At 44.1% G+C, this 22696-nt stretch overlaps 1 protein-coding gene across 1 annotated transcript in view; it reads left to right on the forward strand.

The window, feature by feature from the left end:
• AMFR (autocrine motility factor receptor) overlaps nt 1-12278 on the forward strand; it is a 119607-nt gene extending 107329 nt beyond the window's left edge. Inside the window, exons 2-14 of the mRNA XM_073659087.1 lie at nt 305-397; nt 562-726; nt 813-965; nt 1676-1716; nt 2545-2677; nt 2769-2902; nt 3981-4091; nt 4237-4427; nt 4641-4744; nt 4841-4975; nt 5068-5139; nt 5225-5409; nt 9350-12278. Of these exons, the coding sequence (XP_073515188.1) occupies nt 305-397; nt 562-726; nt 813-965; nt 1676-1716; nt 2545-2677; nt 2769-2902; nt 3981-4091; nt 4237-4427; nt 4641-4744; nt 4841-4975; nt 5068-5139; nt 5225-5409; nt 9350-9488 (1656 nt within the window). The 3' untranslated portion in view covers nt 9489-12278. The remainder of the gene's footprint in view (nt 1-304; nt 398-561; nt 727-812; nt 966-1675; nt 1717-2544; nt 2678-2768; nt 2903-3980; nt 4092-4236; nt 4428-4640; nt 4745-4840; nt 4976-5067; nt 5140-5224; nt 5410-9349) is intronic.
• Nucleotides 12279-22696: the final 10418 nt, after the last annotated feature.

Raw genomic sequence — 22696 nt, forward strand, 5'->3', positions numbered from 1 at the left:
AAGTGTCATCTGCTCGAAAAGTATGCACGTACCCCTGCTATAAATCAGCACCACGGGTCTATGTGTGTGTTTTGCACTCTCATTTCCACTCTTCATAAGGCAGCTGTAATCAGCCGCTCAGTTTTGGAAAGAGAAGTGGCTCATAAGTGGAGAAAGAAGCAATTTTCTCAGATAAGATTTATTACAAACTTTCTTATATTCATTTTTTATTTTTTTTGCAAAATTTGTTGAAATGACAAGATGACTGTAAAAGTGCAGCCCTCCTTGGTACTTGTAGCCATCATGTTTCTCTCCTCCCATGTAGGTGCTGGTGAACACCGTGTGCTGCTTGCTGATGCTCGTTGCTAAATTAATACAACATGTGGTGTTCGGTCCATTACGTGTCAGTGAGAGACAGGTGAGTACAGGGATGGGATGTCCGAGAATTAACTAGTAACCTAGCTACTCCATTAGTAAGCTTCATAGCCTGTTTGGCAGAAATGGCCGAGGTGGAGGTATCCTAGTGTCCTCGTTGGTGAATGTCTATACCACCTCACTGCCTTTTTTTTTCTGTTTTTGCAGCATCTGAAGGACAAGTTTTGGAATTTCATCTTCTACAAGTTCATCTTCATCTTCGGGGTGTTGAACGTGCAGACGGTGGAGGAGGTGGTCCTGTGGTTCCTCTGGTTCGCAGGCTTGGTCTTCCTCCACCTCATGGTGCAGCTCTGCAGAGACCGATTTGAATACGTACGTACCCTGCTCACCGGGATTGGGGCATGGCACAAGTGCTTGTTTCCGAATGAACGTTTTTATTTTATTTACCCCCCTTGCAGCTGTCATTCTCTCCAACCACCCCTATGAGCTGCCATGTCCGCGTGCTGGTCCTTCTCTCCGCCATGCTGGGGGTGTGCTGCTGCTTGGCAGTGCTGTGTGTGTTTGCCGGATTTGCCCACGGGATGCACACGCTGGCGTTCATGGCCGCTGAGGTAAGTATAGCATTTGTCTAGGTGTCATTGACGCTATAAATCTATATTATTGCTTAGGGTTTTCCAGTTCTTGGCGATACTGGTCCGTAAAGTTGATGAATGGACAATCCTGCCAACAGCTAGACAGACGTAGATTGCCGTAGAATATGTCATAAATGTCTTATCAGTGGGCTCCAAGAAATTGTATCAAAAGAATGTTCTGTGCCCCACAATTCTGCCCCCTCTATGCTCTACTGATCATTGGGACCCCCAGCAATCAGACATTTATCACTTTTCCCATGGATAGATATCATTCATGGAAAAACTGATTTGCTAAACTCCGCAGGGAAAACTTTTTCCAAAGCTTGATCCACAGTGTTGCCAATCCCATCCAGTTGCCGCTCCTCTATAACCAGTGACGTACCGTGTGCACACACGCATTGCAGCGCTGTGTTGATGACTGATCACATTTTTGTTGTGTGTAGTTGCATTATAAAGCAATGAGCTCCTAATTTATCAGCCATGCCAATACATTGTTCAGTGGTCTACATTTACATTTGTCATTGTATTGTGTCCCTTCATGTAGCAGCTCCACGTGACTCATTATACATGGACAGTTTCTTACTATGTTGTATTCACTTAATTCAGTGCACAATGGGCATCTCCGCCAGGGTTACCCTTAGAGGACACGTCCTCCTGTTCTCTAACGCCGGCCTGTTTTCTCATTGTAGTGTTTGCTGGTGACCACAAGAACTGCCCACGTTGTATTACGGTAAGTAGGGGGGTATATAATACATATCTGATAAGTGCAAAATCAGATCCTTGGGGGTCTGACACCCCACAGGTGAGATGTTGTTAACTCCACCGGGTGTAAACCTCGTGCAGAGCTGAACAGCATGGCTCCATTCAATGTGTAGCAGCCGGTGCTGAGAACCGCAGATCAGCTCCTATTCGTCTCACTAGGAATTGTCAGCTGTGCTCATTTTTTTTACATCCGTCCGCTGCCGGAGGTAAAAACTGGTCGTTGGCGGTGCTGTTCGGACCCCCATAGATCTGATTTCATGACGTAGGTCATTAAATGGAACCTGTCAGTAACATTATTCCTGCTCAAGGACCCCTATTGTGGCGTCATCCCCTGTGGTGAAATATAGCTTTTATGGCTATGGAAATGCACTTGCAGACTATGGCTCCACTCTGCTTATCCCTATCGGCGCCATCCCCCTGTGGTTGACATCGGAGACCGGCTCTGCTGTGTAACGTCCCCTCTGCACTGTCAATCAAGAAGTGGAGGGCGGCGCTGCCAAAGAGAAGGGCAGCTTAATTTGCACATCAGTAAAGCTGAATTATTTCACTGTAATTTTTGATGATGGTTTATTATCCTTCTCTCCTCCTATATAATCTATCGGGAGGTCTCACCTTGCACATTAGACTGTCGGCCAATCTCACCGGCGTCAGTCTAATGTGGATGTCACTGCCAGACACCTTTTTATCTGTAGGATTGTTCATGCTGAAAGTTGTCTTCTCTTTTTGCAATGGACGGTATACGTTTTACTGCCTTGTTATGTTAAATACTATAAAATACCATCATCTTTCTTTGCAGCTACGTTATCCACCTTTGGGACCTTAATCACGAAGGAACATGGGAAGGCAAAGGCACTTACGTGTACTACACGGATTTTGTGATGGAGCTGAGCCACCTTTCTATGGACCTGATGCATCATATTCACATGTTGGTGAGCGTCTTGTTTTCTTCTCATTTTATAATTTCTATAAAGGAATACGTGCGGTTCTTGAAAGCTTATTGTCTTTTATTGTTTTTCTTAGTTATTTGGCAACATTTGGCTTTCAATGGCAAGCCTGGTTATCTTCATGCAATTACGACACCTTTTCCATGAGTTACAGCGTAGACTCCGCCGGCACAAAAATTATCTGCGGGTCGTCGGAAACATGGAGGCTCAGTAGGTTTATTTTGCTTTTTTAAGCTCCTTTTCCTAAATCGATTTATTGTCCACAACATTAAATGTGAATGTGCTATAAACTGTTTACTTTTGAGCAAAGATGTAATAAATGCCTAATGTGGGAAACAAAGTGGCAAGAAATACAACGCACTATCTTCACCTCCCCTAGCTCTCCCTAAGCAGATATTCTCTGCAACCTTTGATTGACTGCAGTGGTCACATGAAATGAGACAATCACAGAAGGCCGGGTGTAAAGAGACTGGCAGAGCACAAGAGAAGTGCTGACATATTAGTACCAGACAGAGATAAATGTACTGTTTGGTAAGAGGTGGAGGGTTCATTATTTTACCCTATTAACACCCAATGACAAATATATCTGTTAGGGTGTGTGGAGCAGGCTCAGACACTGAGCCTGCTCCACAAAAGGCAGATGCCGGCTGTGTTAAGCAGCCAGCATTGGCATGTAACAGCAGCAATCGGAGCTAGCTGTGATTGCTGCTAACCTCTTAAATGTAGTTCTCAATCACCCACAGCCACATTTATGTCGCTTTATCCTGCCCGGGTGCCTAACAGCCTCCTGAGTCTTGATTGCAGGTTGCTAATGAGTTGATATGGCAGTCCAGGGAAATACTGAAGAGATTAGGCGCTGCCATGTTGGTGCTCATGTGAAGTCCAGCCATGGACTGGACTCCATAGGTGACCTTGATTACTACTATATATTGCAATACTGAAGTTTTACAGTATATGATACAAGTGATCAAATGATCGCAGGTTCAAGAGTTTTTTTTTTTTTACGTTTTTTTTTAATGTTTAAGAATTTAAAAAAAAATTCCCTAATAATAAAATGCAGAAGTCTCATAATAAGATATAACAGCTAAACTTAAAATATACATTTTGTTTATGATGTGTAACTCTGGATACAACTGACTTGATATTGTACGTGTGTGTGTGTGTGTGTGTGTGTGTGTGTGTATATATATATCTATATATTTTATAGGATCCCGTGTGCATTACAAGTCTCTGCATTTCTCCTGCTCCAGACATTGCACCTTATAAAGTTACTATTTACTCCCAATAGCTTTGCAGTAGCCACGGCCGAGGAGCTAGAGGCCAATAACGACGACTGCGCCATCTGCTGGGATTCAATGCAAGCTGCACGCAAGCTCCCCTGCGGGCACCTGTTTCACAAGTAGGTGTTAATCTCCGCATTAGAGGAGACTCTTAGAAGCCAGATATATGGCTAAAGGGGTTGAGTGATATAAAAATATCCTGGCTGCTTTCCTGTCACTTAGTCGCCTAGTCGGCAAGGTTTTATTATTTATTCCCCCCCACAGCTCCTGCCTCCGCTCTTGGCTGGAACAGGACACTTCATGCCCGACTTGTAGAATGTCACTCAATATGGCCGATGGCACCCGACCTCGCGGAGAGCAGCCGAGAGACAACATAGATCAAAATATCATCCCGATCACCGTGACAGAGGGGCGACCCCGCCTCAATCATCACAATCACTTTTTTCACTTTGATGGTAAGATTACTTGTTATTTACAGCGGTTGGCTCCTCACCAGCGGACCTCTTAATAGGCTGCTTGCAGGAAAAATGGATTCATCCATGGATGACTTGAGTCCAGCATAGTAAAAGCTGCTGCTTGCTTTAGCGGCTTCTTGCTGAAATTGTGGTCACAAGATGTCGTCCTGATGACCGGATGCAACAACCCTGTAATAGCTACTTCTCTTACAGGTTCACGGTTTGCAAGTTGGCTGCCGAGTTTCTCGGTTGAAGTGATGCACACAACAAACATTTTAGGAATTGCACAAGCGAGTAACTCTCAGCTAAATGCCATGGTACGTATCTGTGGGGGGCAAAGATCTGGTGCCCACCGAAAATGTAAGTGTGAATGATGAGGCGATATAAACTGTGTGCTCCTCCTGTCTCCACAGGCCCGGCAGGTATTAGACATGTTTCCTCAAGTCCCTTATCACCTGGTGTTGCAGGATCTGCAGATCACTCGCTCCGTGGAGGTCACCACGGACAATATTTTAGAGGGACGTATTCAAGTGCCTTTTCCCACTCAGGTCGGTGTATCAATGTGATTACTGTAAAGTACACAAAAGATGGTAGTGATAAAGCTGTGGGAGAAAGTACCCTGTATCTGCTTGTTCTACAGAGGTCTGATGACGCCAGGCCTGACGACTCTCCTGATGCTGAGGAGCAACAGGAAACTAACGGAGATGCGCAGGTAATGGTAATATTCAGTGTGTTCAGCAGGTGTATGTGTATTGCCTTGTTCACACTACTGCATCTGTTGCCTTTTTTTTTTTCAGACTGAGCGGGTTCCATTGAATTTGACACCAAGTATAGAGGAATATGGAGACTTCATGGAAGCAGAGGCACTGCCCACCGATGCAGAGGACTTTGAGGCCAGAGGCAGCCGTTTCTCTAAGTCTGCAGAAGAAAGGCACCGAATGCTGAGCCAAAGGAAAGAGGACATGGTGCAGCTGGCCAGGAGGTGACGATCAGCACATACATGATCTCTAAGTGTGTGACCATACAGAGGTGACACTTAGATCTGTGTATTAGAAGAGTAGACTATAAGGTGACGCTAAGTCATGTGGAGCGCCCGGTCAGTCCGCAGCTTTCCATCAATCAGCTATTCTATCAGTTCCAGGACCTTTGCTTGATCTGGGGCCGTCTGTGCACGCCAATTCGAGTACCCTTTGGCATTACATACAGTACAGACCAAAAGTTTGGACACACCTTCTCATTTAAAGATTTTTCTGTATTTTCATGACTATGAAAATTGTACATTCACACTGAAAGCATCAAAACTATGAATTAACACATGTGGAATGATATACTTAACAAAAAAGTGTGAAACAACTGAAAATATGTCTTATATTCTAGGTTCTTCAAAGTAGCCACCTTTTGCTTTGAGGACTGCTTTGCACACTCTTGGCATTCTCTTGATGAGCTTCAAGAGGTAGTCACCGGAAATGGTCTTCCAACAATCTTGAAGGAGTTCCCAGAGATGCTTAGCACTTGTTGGCCCTTTTGCCTTCACTCCGCGGTCCAGCTCACCCCAAACCATCTCGATTGGGTTCAGGTCTGGTGACTGTCGAGGCCAGGTCATCTGGCGTAGCACCCCATCACTCTCCTTCTTGGTCAAATAGCCCTTACACAGCCTGGAGGTGTGTTTGGGGTCATTGTCCTGTTGAAAAATAAATGATGGTCCAACTAAATGCAAACCGGATGGAATAGCATGCCGCTGCATGATGCTGTGGTAGCCATACTGGTTCAGTATGCCTACAATTTTGAATAAATCCCCAACAGTGTTACCAGCAAAGCACCCCCACACCATCACACCTCCTCCTCCATGTTTCACGATGGGAACCAGGCATGTAGAGTCCATCCGTTCACCTTTTCTGTGTCGCACAAAGACACGGTGGTTGGAATCAAAGATCTCAAATTTGGACTCATCAGACCAAAGCACAGATTTCCACTGTTCTAATGTCCATTCCTTGTGTTCTTTAACCCAAACAAGTCTCTTCTGCTTGTTGCCTGTCCTTAGCAGTGGTTTCCTAGCAGCTATTTTACCATGAAGGCCTGCTGCACAAAGTCTCCTCTTAACAGTTGTTGTAGAGATGTGTCTGCTGCTAGAACTCTGTGTGGCATTGACCTGGTCTCTAATCTGAGCTGCTGTTAACCTGCGATTTCTGAGGCTGGTGACTCGGATAAACTTATCCTCAGAAGCAGAGGTGACTCTTGGTCTTCCTTTCCTGGGGCTTTCCTCATGTGAGCCAGTTTCTTTGAAAGTGTCCCCAAGGGCAGTTGCAAAAACCATCAAGCGCTTCAAAGTTTTCCCAATTTTTCGGACTGACTGACCTTCATTTCTTAAAGTAATGATGGCCACTCGTTTTTCTTTACTTAGATGCATCTAACAGTCTATTCAGTAGGACTATCAGCTGTGTATCCACCAAACTTCTGCACAACACAACTGATGCTCCCTATCCCATTTATAAGGCAAGAAATCCCACTTATTAAACCTGACAGGGCACACCTGTGAAGTGAAGACCATTTCCGGTAACTACCTCTTGAAGCTCATCAAGAGAATGCCAAGAGTGTGCAAAGCCGTCATCAAAGCAAGAGGTGGTTACTTTGAAGAACCTAGAATATAAGACATATTTTCAGTTGTTTCACACTTTTTTTGTTAAGTACTGTTATATGAAAAAGTTTGGGCACCCCTATTAATCTTAAGCTTAATGTTTTATAAAAATTGGTGTTTTTGCAACAGCTATTTCAGTTTGATATATGTAATAACTGTTGGACACGGTAATGTTTCTGCCTTGAAATGAGGTTTATTGTACTAACAGAAAATGTGCAATCTGCATTCAAACAAAATTTGACAGGTGCATAAGTATGGGCACCTCACCAGAAAAGTGACATTAATATTTAGTAGATCTTCCTTTTGCAAAAATAACAGCCTCTAGTCGCTTCCTGTAGCTTTTAATGAGTTCATGGATCCTGGATGAAGGTATTTTTGACCATTCCTCTTTACAAAACAATTCCAGTTCAGTTAAGTTTGATGGTCGCCGAGCATGGACAGCCCTCTTCAAATGATCCCACAGATGTTCAATGATATTCAGGTCTGGGGACTGGGATGGCCATTCCAGAACATTGTAATTGTTCCTCTACATGAATGCCTGAGTAGATTTGGAGCGGTGTTTTGGATCATTGTCTTGCTGAAAGATCCATCCCCTGCGTAACTTCAACTTTATCACTGATTCTTGAACATTATTGTCAAGAATCTGCTGATACTGAGTGGAATCCATGCGTCCCTCAACTTTAACAAGATTCCCGGTGCCGGCATTGGCCACACAGCCCCAAAGCCTGATGGAACATCCACCAAATTTTACTGTGGGTAGCAAGTGTTTTTCTTGGAATGCTGTGTTTTTTTGCCGCCATGCATAACGCCTTTTTGTATGACCAAACAACTCAATCTTGGTTTCATCAGTCCACAGGACCTTCTTCCAAAAAGAAATTGGCTTCTCCAAATGTGCTTTTGCATACCTCAGCCGACTCTGTTTGTGGCGTGCTTGCAGAAACGGCTTCTTTCACATCACTCTCCCATATAGCTTCTCCTTGTGCAAAGTGCGTTGTATAGTTGACCGATGCACAGTGACACCATCTGCAGCAAGTTGATGCTGCAGCTCTCTGGAGGTGGTCTGAGGATTGTCCTTGACTGATCTCACCATTCTTCTTCTCTGCCTTTCTGATGTTTTTCTTGGCCTGCCACTTCTGGCCTTAACAAGAACTGTCCCTGTGTTCTTCCATTTCTTTACTATGTTCCTCACAGTGGAAACTGACAGGTTAAATCTCTGAGACAGCTTTTTGTATCCTTCCCCTGAACAACTATGTTGAATAATCTTTGTTTTCAGATCATTTGACAGTTGTTTTGAGGAGCCCATGATGCCACTCTTCAGAGGAGATTCAAACAGGAGAACAACTTGCAAGTGCCCACTTTAAGTAGCTTTTCTCATGATTGCATACACCTGGCTATGAAGTTCAAAGCTCAATGAGGTTACAAAACAAAAAAAAGTGCTTTAGTAAGTCAGTAAAAAGTAGGTAGGAGTATTTAAAACAAGAAAATGATAAGGGTGCCCATACTTATGCACCTGTCAAATTTTGTTTGAATGCAGATTGCACATTTTCTGTTAGTACAATAAACCTCATTTCAAGGCAGAAACATTACTGTGTCCAACAGTTATTACATATATCAAACTGAAATAGCTGTTGCAAAAACACCAATTTTAAGAAAACATTAAGCTTAAGATTAATAGGGGCGCCCAAACTTTTTCATATAACTGTATATAATTCCACATGTGTTAATTCATAGTTTTGATGCCTTCAGTGTGAATGTACAATTTTCAAAGTCATGAAAATACAGAAAAATCTTTAAATGAGCAGGTGTGTCCAAACTTTTGGTCTGTACTGTAGATGTCAATCTCAAAGACGTCACTATCTCATGGCAGTAAAACTTTAAAGGACTAATCCAGGACTTTAAAATTTGACAGCCCATCCTGTAATACTAGTCACATACGCTACTAAAAGTAAGGAGCTGTGCCCAGCAAACAGTGAAAATGTGGTGGCAGCTGAACGCCCATTGATATTAATTTTTAAGTCTTGGATTCCCCTTTTATGGTATATCTTGAGATGCATTTTTTATAGTGTCACATAAAAATTGTAAAGTCAGTGACAAATTCTCCATTACATTTAATAGTAATTGATCCATACGGGAGAGTATAACTTTTAGCTAGTGATATGTTCACACTTTGCTACATGTGTGCAAATCCAAATTCCAAATTAAAAAAGGATAAAGGGACAGTGTAACATTGCAGCAACATCCATAGAAATATACATTGCTTTCTTTCCTTTTGACGTTGTCCCACCAGGCGTTATCTGAACAGAACTTCGGACGATGGTTCCTCTACGTCATCAGAAAGCGAGGTTTCGGACTCTGTCACCCTCCGCCGGCGTATGCTGGCAGCCGCTGCCGAGCGCAGGATTCAGCTACAGCAGCCCCCTCAGTAATGGCCGGAGCACATACATCACCCGGCTCGCTCTCCGTGCATGCGATGCACACAGACTCGTTCTGACCCAGCACCTTCATCAAGAGCTGCTCTGGCTCCATGGACAGACTTCAGCTTTTGTAACCTCTATGGTTTTTCTTCCTTGCAGGCCTCGTTTTTAGAACAAGAGGGGCTGATATTAGTCTCTGATGGAACTATACATTTGTTAGCGTCTCCGAGGGGGGACACCTGACAGTATTTTATACAGAGGTACAAGCCTCTGGGAACTCTAGATCTTATCATACAAGAAATAAAAAATACCCGTCCTCTTCTTATGCATTCTTCCTCAGCGACAACTAACATTTTGGCAGTGTGTGTAGATGAGAGGACCATGCCATCTTTGCCCATGGCCTTCCCGCAGCCATGGCTTTTGTTTACAATGTTTCCAGATGAAATGTGATTAATAAACCTTCACATCACATCGATGGGAGGCGAGAACCTCGCACGTCCGTTAGATCCTCCTGGGAGTAATGGAGGGTTAATGCTTTATAGTGAAGACATGATGGATGACGATCTGTCACTCAATGGTGTTTACAAGTGTTTGTGGTAAGATCTAGTGCAGTATACTGGCATATATTGGGTAGGGGCGACTTATGCAAGCTAGTGATAGCGGAGGTGTTTATGGCTGCAGGTAAGTAGTTATTAAGGAGTTGGTTTTGTGCATTGTGAATCTGTCCTGGCAAATGCGGTTCTGCACTTGCCAAGTCACTTTCTTCTTTTTCTGCTAGAAGTGAGAATCTCTGATGTCAGATGAACAGAATCGCTGATTTATTTTCTGTTAACGCCATTGGTCAGTATTCTGCATTGATTATTACAATCTGTTCAAAACAGCGTATTTTCATTGTTTCCCTATAGGCATTTTGCCCTTAAACAGGACCAGTCACTTGCCAATAAAAATGTAATTATTTTACCTGGTGTAAATGCCGCTGTTCTCCTGAATCCAATGATGTTTTTCTTTTGTTCCTGCTCCTCTCGGTTCCTGAGTTCCCTGTATATAACTCTAGTCTTAACAACTGGGTGTGGTCATCGAGAAAAGGACCATGCCCACTTGGTAATTTACATACAGGAAAGAGGAGGCCATATCTCAGGAATGGAGAGGCGCAGGAAGTAAAGAAAAACGACGACGGATTCAGGAAAAATGTGGCATTTACACCTTGAAAAAAAATTACATATTCATGGAAAGTGACAGGTCCAGGGTGACTTTGGGCTGAGGGTCCAGGGTGACTTTGGGCTGAGGGTCCAGGGTGACTTTGGGCTGAGGGTCCAGGGTGACTTTGGGCTGAGGGTCCAGGGTGACTTTGGGCTGAGGGTCCAGGGTGACTTTGGGCTGAGGGTCCAGGGTGACTTTGGGCTGAGGGTCCAGGGTGACTTTGGGCTGAGGGTCCAGGGTGACTTTGGGCTGAGGGTCCAGGGTGACTTTGGGCTGAAGGTCCAGGGTGACTTTGGGCTGAGGGTCCAGGGTGACTTTGGGCTGAGGGTCCAGGGTGACTTTGGGCTGAGGGTCCAGGGTGACTTTGGGCTGAGGGTCCAGGGTGACTTTGGGCTGAGGGTCCAGGGTGACTTTGGGCTGAGGGTCCAGGGTGACTTTGGGCTGAGGGTCCAGGGTGACTTTGGGCTGAGGGTCCAGGGTGACTTTGGGCTGAGGGTCCAGGGTGACTTTGGGCTGAGGGTCCAGGGTGACTTTGGGCTGAGGGTCCAGGGTGACTTTGGGCTGAGGGTCCAGGGTGACTTTGGGCTGAGGGTCCAGGGTGACTTTGGGCTGAGGGTCCAGGGTGACTTTGGGCTGAGGGTCCAGGGTGACTTTGGGCTGAGGGTCCAGGGTGACTTTGGGCTGAGGGTCCAGGGTGACTTTGGGCTGAGGGTCCAGGGTGACTTTGGGCTGAGGGTCCAGGGTGACTTTGGGCTGAGGGTCCAGGGTGACTTTGGGCTGAGGGTCCAGGGTGACATTTGGCTGAGGGTCCAGGGTGACACTGGGATGAGGGTCTAGGATGACATTGGGCTGAGGGTCCAGGGTGACACTGGGCTGAGGGTCTAGGATGACATTGGGCTGAGCTCCTGCTCAGTGTTACCCTGGGTGTAGAGCAGTGCAAGACATAGGGATTTAAAGAGCACCAAAAAAAAGAATCCCTTCTCAGGCCCTTGATTAGGGAACGTGCCGGGTGTTAGTCTTGCTCATGCTGGTCCTTCTTGTAATCGTGCTGCGCGGCTAAGGCTTTTGTTCCCTCGCGTGAGTTTGGTATGGATTATTTTAGTATTTAGAGAAAGCGCAGCATGCTTTGGATCAGTAGAAAGGGATATGTGGTTAGCTAAAGGCCATTGTCCAACAATCACTCAGTATTTGTCAAAAGTGTCTCTTCACCGATCCACTTTGTTGCATTTGGTGTCGCGCATGCGCATTGCAGCTCCACAACCAATCAGCTTGAAGTCAATAGGACTTTCAACGGAGCTGCATTGTGCATGCGAGACACCACTTCATTTAAATAGGGGACACCGGATCCTCGTGATTGGTGGATCCCCACCTCCCCCAGTAATCAGATTCTCCAAATCCCATGTGTGCCCGTGCCCTAAGCGAGCAGCGCTGAGCCCTCCCAGACATTACATGGATGTGCATCGCAGACAGAGCCTAGCTGCTAGGAACAATTTTTGTTATTATTTTATTTTTTTCAGATGCCTTTGCCGTCACAGGACGCCTTGTGATTTGGCTTACTGCAATTTCTGGATTTTATTCTTATAAAAATAAACTTTTAATCAGTGTTATTTGTTTGTGGTGACATTTATATATTACAGTTCGTTAGCGGAGACATGCTGATAGTTTTACATAATTAATGTTTAGCGACTGCGTGAAATTGTATGCAATTCCTCACTATATCCGCTTGCTGCCAGTGAATAAGAATCTAAACAAATACCCATAGGCTGAAAAAACACATATGGACCTATTATTTCACACAGGTGAGAGTTTTATAAACTTTGTGGTTTATGAGCACCCAAATCTGGTGGTGGGAAGGGGGCACCTGACACCTCCAAACCAAATATTACAGTAATTAGTAAATGGCTTTAAATGCTGAATCAGTAATTATCTTTTTATTCTCTTAACTCAGGGCCTGTTTGCATGGGGCTTCCAGCGGGAGAATGCATAATGTGTATGTAAGTGCATTAGTGTCTTACTAATGGCGAGGGTCTATATGTGATGTGATTAAATTTTCCTGTATCTTGGGAAAATACTATCAAATTTACAGTAAAATTTGTATTTATCGTGAAGCTCCAGCTCAAAATATGTACGAAATTGAATAAATAAGTAGTCGCTAATATTCCAATATTGGAATAGTTCCTTGTGCCGTTACCAAAATACAAGTTACTGCAATTCTCTAATCTGTTCTACCAGAGAGGTCCCAAAGACGAAGCTTCAGTATGAAGGACAGGAACATGAAGATCAAGGCCATAATCGAGCCAAGATGATGCCACTAAACCAAAATACAAGTTACTGCCTGCAATTCTCTAATCTGTTCTACCAGAGAAGTCCCAGAGACGAAGCTTCAGTATGAAGAACAAGAACATGAAGATCAAGGCCATAATCGAGCCAAGATGACTGTCACATTAATAATAGATCTAGGATAAGGAGCAAAGGTAACATAAACAGAAATTTATATGAAGAGTTTTTTTTATAGTATAGAGATTATGCACCAAGTAATCCTAAGATCTTCATGAATAAGTAACCTTACCCATTATTAGGGAACAGATCTGGCCCAGCCCGGAATGTAAAGCGCAGCATTTTTTCAGCTCTTTACATTCCAGGCTGGGCCAGATCTGTTCCCTAATAATGGGTAAGGTTACTTATTCATGAAGATTTTAGGATTACTTGGTGCATAATCTCTATACTATAAAAAAACCTCTTCATATACATTTCTATTTATGTTACCTTTGCTCCTTATCCTAGATCTATTATTAATGTGTCAGACAAATTCTTGGTTACTGTGGCTTATACCCGGAATGTTTATTGCCATTTCTGTCCATCATGTCCATTTTTATGTGATCTCTATGTGATTTCTACGTGATTTTTAATCTATTTTCCTAATAAAAACGTATATTTTTTTAAAAAAAAGAGATACTCCTTTGTTTCTCCTGTTTGATATATAATTCTCTAATCTGTTCTACCAGAGAGGTCCCAGAGACTACGCTTCATTATGAAGAACAAGAACATGAAGATCAAGGCCATAACCAAGCCGAGATGATGCCACAAAACCAAAATACCAGTTACTGCAATTCTCTAATCTGTTTTGAGAGGACGAAGCTTCAGTATGAGGATCAAGAACATGAAGATGAAGGCCATAACCAAGCCGAGATGATGCCACAAAACCAAAATACCAGTTACTGCAATTCTCTAATCTGTTCAGAGAGGACGAAGCTTCAGTATGAAGATCAAGAACATGAAGATGAAGGCCATAACCAAGCCGAGATGATGCCACAAAACCAAAATACCAGTTACTGCAATTCTCTAATCTGTTTTGAGAGGACGAAGCTTCAGTATGAGGATCAAGAACATGAAGATGAAGGCCATAACCAAGCCGAGATGATGCCACAAAACCAAAATACCAGTTACTGCAATTCTCTAATCTGTTCAGAGAGGTCCCAAAGACGAAGCTTCAGTATGAGGATCAAGAACAAGAAGATCAAGGCCATGACCAAGCCGAGATGATGCCACAAATGTTGGACGACTTGGAAGAAGGTCAACCACCAATGAATGCAAAGCGCAACTGTAAGTTACCAGAACATGTAGAGACGCCCGGACCCATGTTATATCAGCATCAGTAATATGTCTTCACATCAGGACAATATGCTGTCTGACGCTGGGTCCATTGGTCATTGTGCCGACTGTACGTATGCCAACTGTTTTGCATGCGATCAGCACACGGTTTGGTTATACCCTTGCCTGAACAAAACCTTACTCAGAAGAAGCCTCCACAGCTGTCATTGGGCAAGACTTGTCAGTAACCTTCTAAATGCAGACATGGGCACACTGATGCCATCACACATAACCCCTACCCCACAATTTTTATCATTCCCACTATGACTTCAGCTGATGCCTGAAGTCATGGTGGGAATGATAATGTAGGAAACATCATCCACTTTCATTACGATAGAAGAGCCCATGTGTGCTGGGACTGAGGAGGCGCTGAGCGCGATCGGATCAGATGGTTAGGCAGGGGCACCTAAAGGGGTTGTAGGTACCCCATTTACATGCTTTAAAAGGTGATGGGCATGGTCTATAAGGTATAAGACTCATGACAGGTTACCTTTAATCTTTGCAGCTTCCATCCAGTAGGGAGTCCACTGCAAGGAGTGCAATAGATGAATATGAGGGCTTCCCCCACCCATACGTCTGTCAGTGGCTGCAGTGCACCCTCACGTGATGAATACATTGGCCTCCTCCTCACAGCAGACTTTTCACTAGTATTTTGCTGCAAGAACCAGGATTTTGGCCCTTTAGGAGGCATTTTTTTGAAAGCCATAAATGTGTTTTTTATTTGAAGCTTTATGAGGGTTGCATTTTCTATTGGCATAATTTTTGGGGCACATACAAATAATTGATTACATTTTATTAATTCAGAAAGGATTTAAAACGAGGAAGTTTGCTTTGCTGATTTGTTTTAACCTAAAATTCTGCAACATTGTGCAGCGATATAGAATGTATTAAAAACTGTTTGTTTTATTCTTTTTTCCACAATTATTACACCAAGGGAACAAAATAATGTGTTTTTCTGTAGCAATATCTTAAGAACCGTTTTATGATCTGTGCGAGGATTTGTTTAATTAGAGGGGTACGCTGTAGTTTTCCATTATATCATGTTGGAGTAAATACAACTTTTTGTTCTTTCTATTGAACTTCTTGTGGGGCAAAATTGTATAAATAATTTCATCTTTTTACGGTGTTGACTAGTTACCTTTATTCTGTGGGTCAGTACCATTATGTTTATACCCTAATATTACAAATTTTACTTTTACGCAATAACAAACTTTTTTGTTTAGTTTGTATTGCCTATTTCTGGGAGCCATACTTTTTTTTTGCAGGACAAGACATGTTTTTGTCTGTGCATTTTGTCTCTAAAAACAAATCAAACAAAAAAAAAAGAACTTTTGTTATTTATTTAATTTTTAATAAGGTGGTTAATGTGTTAAGTCTTATCATCTTTCTTCAGGAGCACATTCCTTCTCGCCTTGGCAAGGGGGACAGTGTGCTCCTGTTCGGACCATCGGCATGGTTGCACCACTGGTCCAAAACGTGCCCTCTCCCAGGTGCTAGAAGGGGCAGCTTTTCCTCTCCAGGACAGGAGAAGGATCTGGCCGGCTTCAGAGCGCCCCCGGCCTAGGTAACCAGGCACTCTCAGACTACAGGGTGGCTGGTTACCTTGGGCACAAACTTTATACTATCGAATTTAAAAAAAAAAAAAAAAAACCTGTTCTTAAGAATGGAGAGGATTTTTAATAAGCAGAAAATTGCTTGTTTTGACAAGCTCTTTCCAATTTTACCTATTAATGAAAATAAGACAACTCCTTTTGCGATAGTTTTCTCAGCCAGACCCAGTCCGTGGACAAAGTCTTCCAATCTCAGCCACGTGCCGCTCACCATCTCTACTGATCAGTAAATTTCTATCACCAACAGGCAGCAACCTTGTGAGTGAACTGGAAAATCCACATGTGGCATAAATGGGGAAGATGGGTAGGTAACGTCTGTGTATCCTACGCCAACTATTGTGTGCCATCAGGGAAAAGTAGACATATATGTGTTTCACAGCTGTGCGTGGTCCTGGTGTAGAGGAAACCTGGAATAGATGTCAATGAGATTGCCATGGGCACCAGTGACCATTTTCCTTTCCACCAATTAACATATCAACCCACTATATCCACCAGCAAATGTGCAATGTGTGACAATGGAGAGTGAAGGCGACGTGGTCTGAACATTTCATAATCCCTTTGTTGGGCTTGATAAAGGACCATGCAGGTGTGAAACCTGTTGCCTGGGAGCGCAGGGAATATTTCTTTTCTGCCTTTTTAAGTTTTGTGTTCAACCATTTTTGTGCTACTGGATCAATAAAGCAATTCTTTTAAGAAGATGTGAGCGCCGGCTACTGTTTGGACTGTTGCTATTACTGGAGTTTTTCGCCGTGCACCCGGACAGGTAAGGTAATTGCTCCTTTTTCACACTTTTACAACTATGTAATATACACTTTAGTGGGTTTATGTAACAGCTTTCATTTTGGAAAATACTTCAGGCTCCTGTGCAAACGCTTTGGAAAACATGACCGCACCCTACACACAGTAGTGGGGTCCCCAAGGCTTTTTCGATATGCACGCAACTGTTGACATCTACAGTTCACTGGAATATTGAAATGTTAGGACACGTTCACAAGTCCAGTATTTGGAAGCCAAAATCGGGAGTGGAACAATCAGAGGAAAAGTAGAAACGTCACCACTTCTGTATCACCCACTACTGGTTTTGGCTTACAAATACTGAAGCAAAAGACTCACCAAATACTGAATATGTGAACGTGGCCTTAGATAAGATGACAGGTGTAGGTGATACAGACAATATATTACAGAGATAAGCAGAATTACTATTCCAAGTGTGGGGGCAGTGGAGCCGCTCGGCCTGATTGATTGTGACCATCTTCTCCCTCCTTTATCAGCACCAGCGTGATCTGATGTAATAGGTGTATATAGATCTAAATAAGTCACCATCTATAACCCTTGCCCTATACTGACAGGTTATCAGTTTGTTTTTAATGTGTGACTAATAAAGCTGTGCATATGCGGTGTATGGAACGCCCTGCTGGGCCATATAGGAGGCGGCCGTAGGTTTGTGTATTCACATTCCTTTACTGCAACGTGACTAAGTGCTGTGGTTCTTCACACCTGAGAACGTCATCTCATGACCACTGCAGTCCAGAACGTGTGACGACGTCTCATCGCTGGAGACAGGGTGTACAAGGCTTCCCTCGCCTATATCTGTCCGCTTGGCTTGGTTAGATTCAACAACATCGGTAGCGGGTAAAGGTTGCATCTTCACCCCATCAATCAGCGGCTTCTGGCTATTCTGCGGGAGAAATGTATTGCCGTCCTTGTATCCTGTATGCATTGGATCAGAGTTTATTTTTATGTTGAGACTTGGCTTGAATATGGCTTTATAGGAGTTAAAAGGGTTGTTCCATGAACAAAGCACATTTTAATCAATAGATCTTGGGATAACAGTAAGTTCCACAATTGGGTGTGTTAAAAGAAAATGTTCCTCTAAATGTATCCCTGCTGTGTACTGTGTAATGACTATGTCCAACCATGCTCCAGTTCATATCACAACTTCTGGCTAGGGCAGGAAGCATAAATCACTTATCATAAGTGAGTATACAGACGAAACGGCAGGGGCTCCCAGCTGCTGCTTTTTGAGGTTATACATTTCCCTGCCTGTTTTATCACAGGATTAAGTATTTCTGCAGTGTCTCCAGCTTTCTAAACTTTATAAATCAAGTCAGTGACATATAAACTCAGCGGCCACTGGAGCTCTCATGTCACTGACTTGATATATGATTAGCTCAGAGGACTGGAGACATGGCAGAAACACTCAATCCTGTGATAAACAAACAGAAAATGTTACCCCAGAAAGCACCATCTGTGAACCCCTGCTGTTTTGTCTGTATACTCCCTTTTCATAAAAGAAGCATTGTGGTGACACTATTTGCAAAGCATACTACTCATTTACTTTGTATATGTGACCTCACTGCTCAAATAGTGTAGAACACTAAGGTGGGACATTTTGAACATGACCTATGTTTCTGCTGGTAGGCAGTAGGAGAACATAAGACTTATTTCATTTGCGCCTTCTTTTTGCCTAGTTTTGGTGTTTTAAGCCTATTTGCACCGTTTTTGAAGACCAAATTTCACAATGCGAACTGCACACCTTACTTGACCTGGATTTCAGACTTGATGAGAATGGTGTATATACTTTGAGGTAAACGATTATATAGGATTATAGATTCATTCTGACATCATCAATCTCTGCCCAATTAGCCTGATTGACGGCTCCTGAATGTCGCTCCTCCCTGCTGCTAAGTAAGTACAAGCTACAGATGGGTGAGTAGAGACGGAATAAACTTAGACCAGGGGTCTCAAACTCTGCTGGGTATATGGGCCGCACATGGAAAAAATTTGAATTTGGGGGGCCGCATTCTTTGTTCAATGTGACATTTTTAGTGATGCCATTTTTTTTGTATACACCTTTTGAACATTTTTGCCGTGTTTATTTTTTTATGGCTTGGGTCGTTATGGATGTGGCGATAATAAACGTGCACTTTTTTGTGTTTACTTTAGTTTACATATAAAACAGCATTTTTAGTGCCCAATATTTTTTCATGCTTTATTTTATTTTTTTTACAATTTTATTTCCCCCAATTGGCCACATACAGTAATATTGTCTTACAATTAGCATCATATAGTAATAATGGAAAACATCTTGTAGTAATGTTCCCCATCCAAGTCCCCATCTTGTACTAATGTGCCCCATCCAGGTCCCCATCATGTGGCTATGTGCCCCATCCAGGTCCCCATCCTGTGGCAACGTTCCCCATCCTGGCGCCCATCTTGTACTAATGTGCCTCATCCAGGTCCCCATCTTGGGGCTATGTGCCCCATCCAGGTCCCCATCCTGTGGCAATGTTCCCCATCTTGTGGCTCTGGTCCCCATCTTGTGGCTCTGTGCCCCATCCAGGTCCCCATCTTGTGGCTATGTGCCCCATCCAGGTCCCCATCCTGTGGCAACGTTCCCCATCCTGGCGCCCATCTTGTACTAATGTGCCTCATCCAGGTCCCCATCTTGTGGCTCTGTGCCCCATCCAGGTCCCCATCTTGTGGCTATGTGCCCCATCCAGGTCCCCATCTTGTGGCTATGTGCCCCATCCAGGTCCCCATCTTGTGGCTATGTGCCCCATCCAGGTCCACATCTTGTGGCTATGTGCCCCATCCAGGTCCACATCTTGGGGCTATGTGCCCCATCCAGGTCCCCATCCTGTGGCTATGTGCCCCATCCAGGTCCACATCTTGGGGCTATGTGCCCCATCCAGGTCCCCTCTTGTGGCTCTGTGCCCCATCCCGGTCCCCATGTTGTGGCTCTGTGCCCCCTGTGCTGTTCTTCACACACATAAAATAGAAAAAAAAAAAGATGATTCTCACCTGTCCTCCGTTCCCTCGGCGGCCTTCCTGCAGATGTGGCCCGCAGGCACCACAGAGTCCGACCCCTTGACGATCCCGACCTGGTCCAGGAGGAGCCGCCGACAGCAGCGCTGCATTGCCGCACAGAGACTGTCTCCCAGCACAGCATTTTCAATGTCAGCCGCCGGCCAATCAGAGGCCAGCAGCTGACATCTGCATATGGCAATGACGTCATACTCGCTGCGCCGACACGCAGATATCAGCTGCTGGCCTCTGATTGGCCAGCGGCTGGCATTGGAAATGCAGTGCTGGGAAACAGTCTCTGTGCGGCAATGCAGCGCTGCTGTCGGCGGCTCCTCCTGGACCAGGTCGGGATCGTCAAGGGGTCTGTGCCTGCGGGCCGCATAAAGCAGCCTCAGGGGCCGCATGCGGCCCGCGGGCCGCGTGTTTGAGACCCCTGACTTAGACTGATGAGCTATTTCATTCTACAGTTGGACTCGATTGGCTGCACAATCCTCCATAATAAAATGAGCAATCTGATATGCATTTTCATAGTAAGTACACCAGTCTCATCGGGTCTAAGATCTATTGAAAGGGGTTGTCCGGATATGATATCTTGATAACATTATAAATATCAGATTGTTGAGGGCTCATCCTTGGCCCCGCCACCAAATCATGTGTGTACATATGGAGAGATCTGTCAATCAACGAGAGTGGAGCAGGGAGAAGCCGGCCAGGGTTGGCGCTGAGTCTCCAAATGTATTTTCTCTATAATGTCAGTGCATTGTAGAGGCAGCCATGCAGCTTGTGGTTTGGGCAGCATGAATCAAGTGAGTTTCCCTTTAACAAACTACTGAACTCAATAGTAAAACTATATGAAGGTAGCTCCCTCTAGTGGTGGCTACAGGAAGCAAGAATATTGGTGCTTTATTCGTCATACAGTGTTGTCATCATATTGATCCTTCTCAGTTCATTGGTGGAATGCCTAGTGCTACTTCTCTTGCCTTATCTGCTGCAACGCTGGCGTCTCTTTAATGCATAGAGCAGGTCTGTGCATTTTATCATCATGCAGGTCTCTGCCAAACTGCGCTGGGCTCATCCCTAGAGATACTAGAAATGGGTTCCCGCTGTGTTATGAGAGTGTTGGGTCACAGTCTTTCAATGGTGTACATGGACTCCAAACAACATGGCTCGTAAAAAAAAAAAAAGAAAGAAAGATGCTTTACTCACCCTCCCTGGGTTCAGCACTGAGTCGCCATTGCGAGGTCTGTTATTGGCTGCAGCTAATCAGTGAGCTCTGAGGCTCGTGTCATCAACTGGGACTGAGCTCAGTTACTGGTTGCAACGCTGCAGACAATAATGGATACTGAGTGACGTGGCAGGGTCTCAGTACTGGACCGCAGGAGGGTGAGAAAAGTACAGCTTTTTTTTTTCCAAAACAAACTGTTCTTGGGAAGAGGGGTTTTCTTCTTTATCTATTATTGGGAGAAGATGTTTTTAATTAATTGTCCTAAAGGAAAGTAGACCTGTTTTTCAAATCTTTTATAACTTGTTTAAAAGGGATTTCCCAGGAACATAAGACCCTTCTATTAAATACATGTCACAACTTAACATTTACAGTTGAAACCAGAAGTTTACATACACTATATACAGCAAAAAGACACATCTGCATGTTTTTCCTCAATATCTGACATGAAATCAGAATAAACCTTTCCCGTTTTAGGTCAGTTAGGATTACCATCATTTTTAATATTTGCCAAATGCCAGAATAATGAGAGAGAGAGAGAATGTTTTAAGGCATTTTTATTACTTACTGCAGAGTCAAAGGTTTACATACAGTAAGATTACAATGCCTTTAAACAATTCTGGACTGCCCACATGATGATGCCATGTCTTTGGAGGCTTCTGATAGTTTTTTTTTGGCAACATCTGAGTTAATTAGAGACACACCCGTGGATGTATTTTAATGCACACCTGAAACACACTGTTTTTTGTGTAGCATCATGGGAAAAGCTAAAGAAATTAGCAAAGATATCGGGAAGAGAATTGTGGATTTGCACAAGTCTGGCTCATCCTTGGGTACAATTTCAAGATACCTGAAGGTGCCTCGTTCATCTGTACAAACAATTATAGATGGGAATGTCCAGCCATCATACCGCTCAGGAAGGAGACGGGTTCTGTGTCCCAGAGATAAATGTGCTTTGGTCTGACATGTGCAGATCAACCCAAGGACAAACGCAAAAGACCTCGTGAAGATGATGGCGGAAGCTGGTAAGATTGTGTCAATATTTCAATTAAAACCAATAGCCGCAAATTTGCAGTGGAGATGCAGTTGCGGGTGGTACCCAGGTCGGGAGAGGAGGACTACTACTCCTCTCAGCCGACCGCCACTCCTCTCAGCCAACCGCCGCTCCCGCTGATAACAGCGAGAGCGGCTCAGCTAGGGGAAGCAGTAGTTTGCTCTGCCAAGCCGGCGTGCCCGCGGTAGAAAATAAGTAAAACTTTTTTTAAAAAACACTATACTCACCAGTCCAGCGCCCCCTGATGTTCTCCTCCCGGAGGTACACTGCGGGGAGCGCGCTCGCTCCCAGCAGTGTACTGAGCTGCCAGGACCTGCAGTTACCTCACCATGGTAACATTCTGAAGAATGTTCCCATGGTGGTGAGCTCACCGGGGCTGATCAGCTGATCTTCAGCTTATAAACGCCAGTGACCTCACTCCTGCAGCAGCAATGTACACTGACAGGAGTGATTTTATACTCCTGTCAGTGTACATTGCTGTTCTCTACAGCAGTGACATCAGTGATTGCTGATGTCACTGCTGTAGATGTGACACATTGCCAAGGGACAATTGCTGGCGTAATCGTGGACTGCGTCGTGACGGCGGACAGGTGAAGGATATGGTTGGTTGTTTTTTTACTTTTTTTTTCAGAAGCTAAAGGACTTCGCGGACAGAGTACAATAAAAAACACGTTTT

This window comes from Phyllobates terribilis, unplaced genomic scaffold (genome assembly GCF_046119375.1).
Source record: "Phyllobates terribilis strain yellow unplaced genomic scaffold, ASM4611937v1 Scaffold_13__5_contigs__length_258822181, whole genome shotgun sequence".
NCBI lineage: Eukaryota > Metazoa > Chordata > Amphibia > Anura > Dendrobatidae > Phyllobates > Phyllobates terribilis.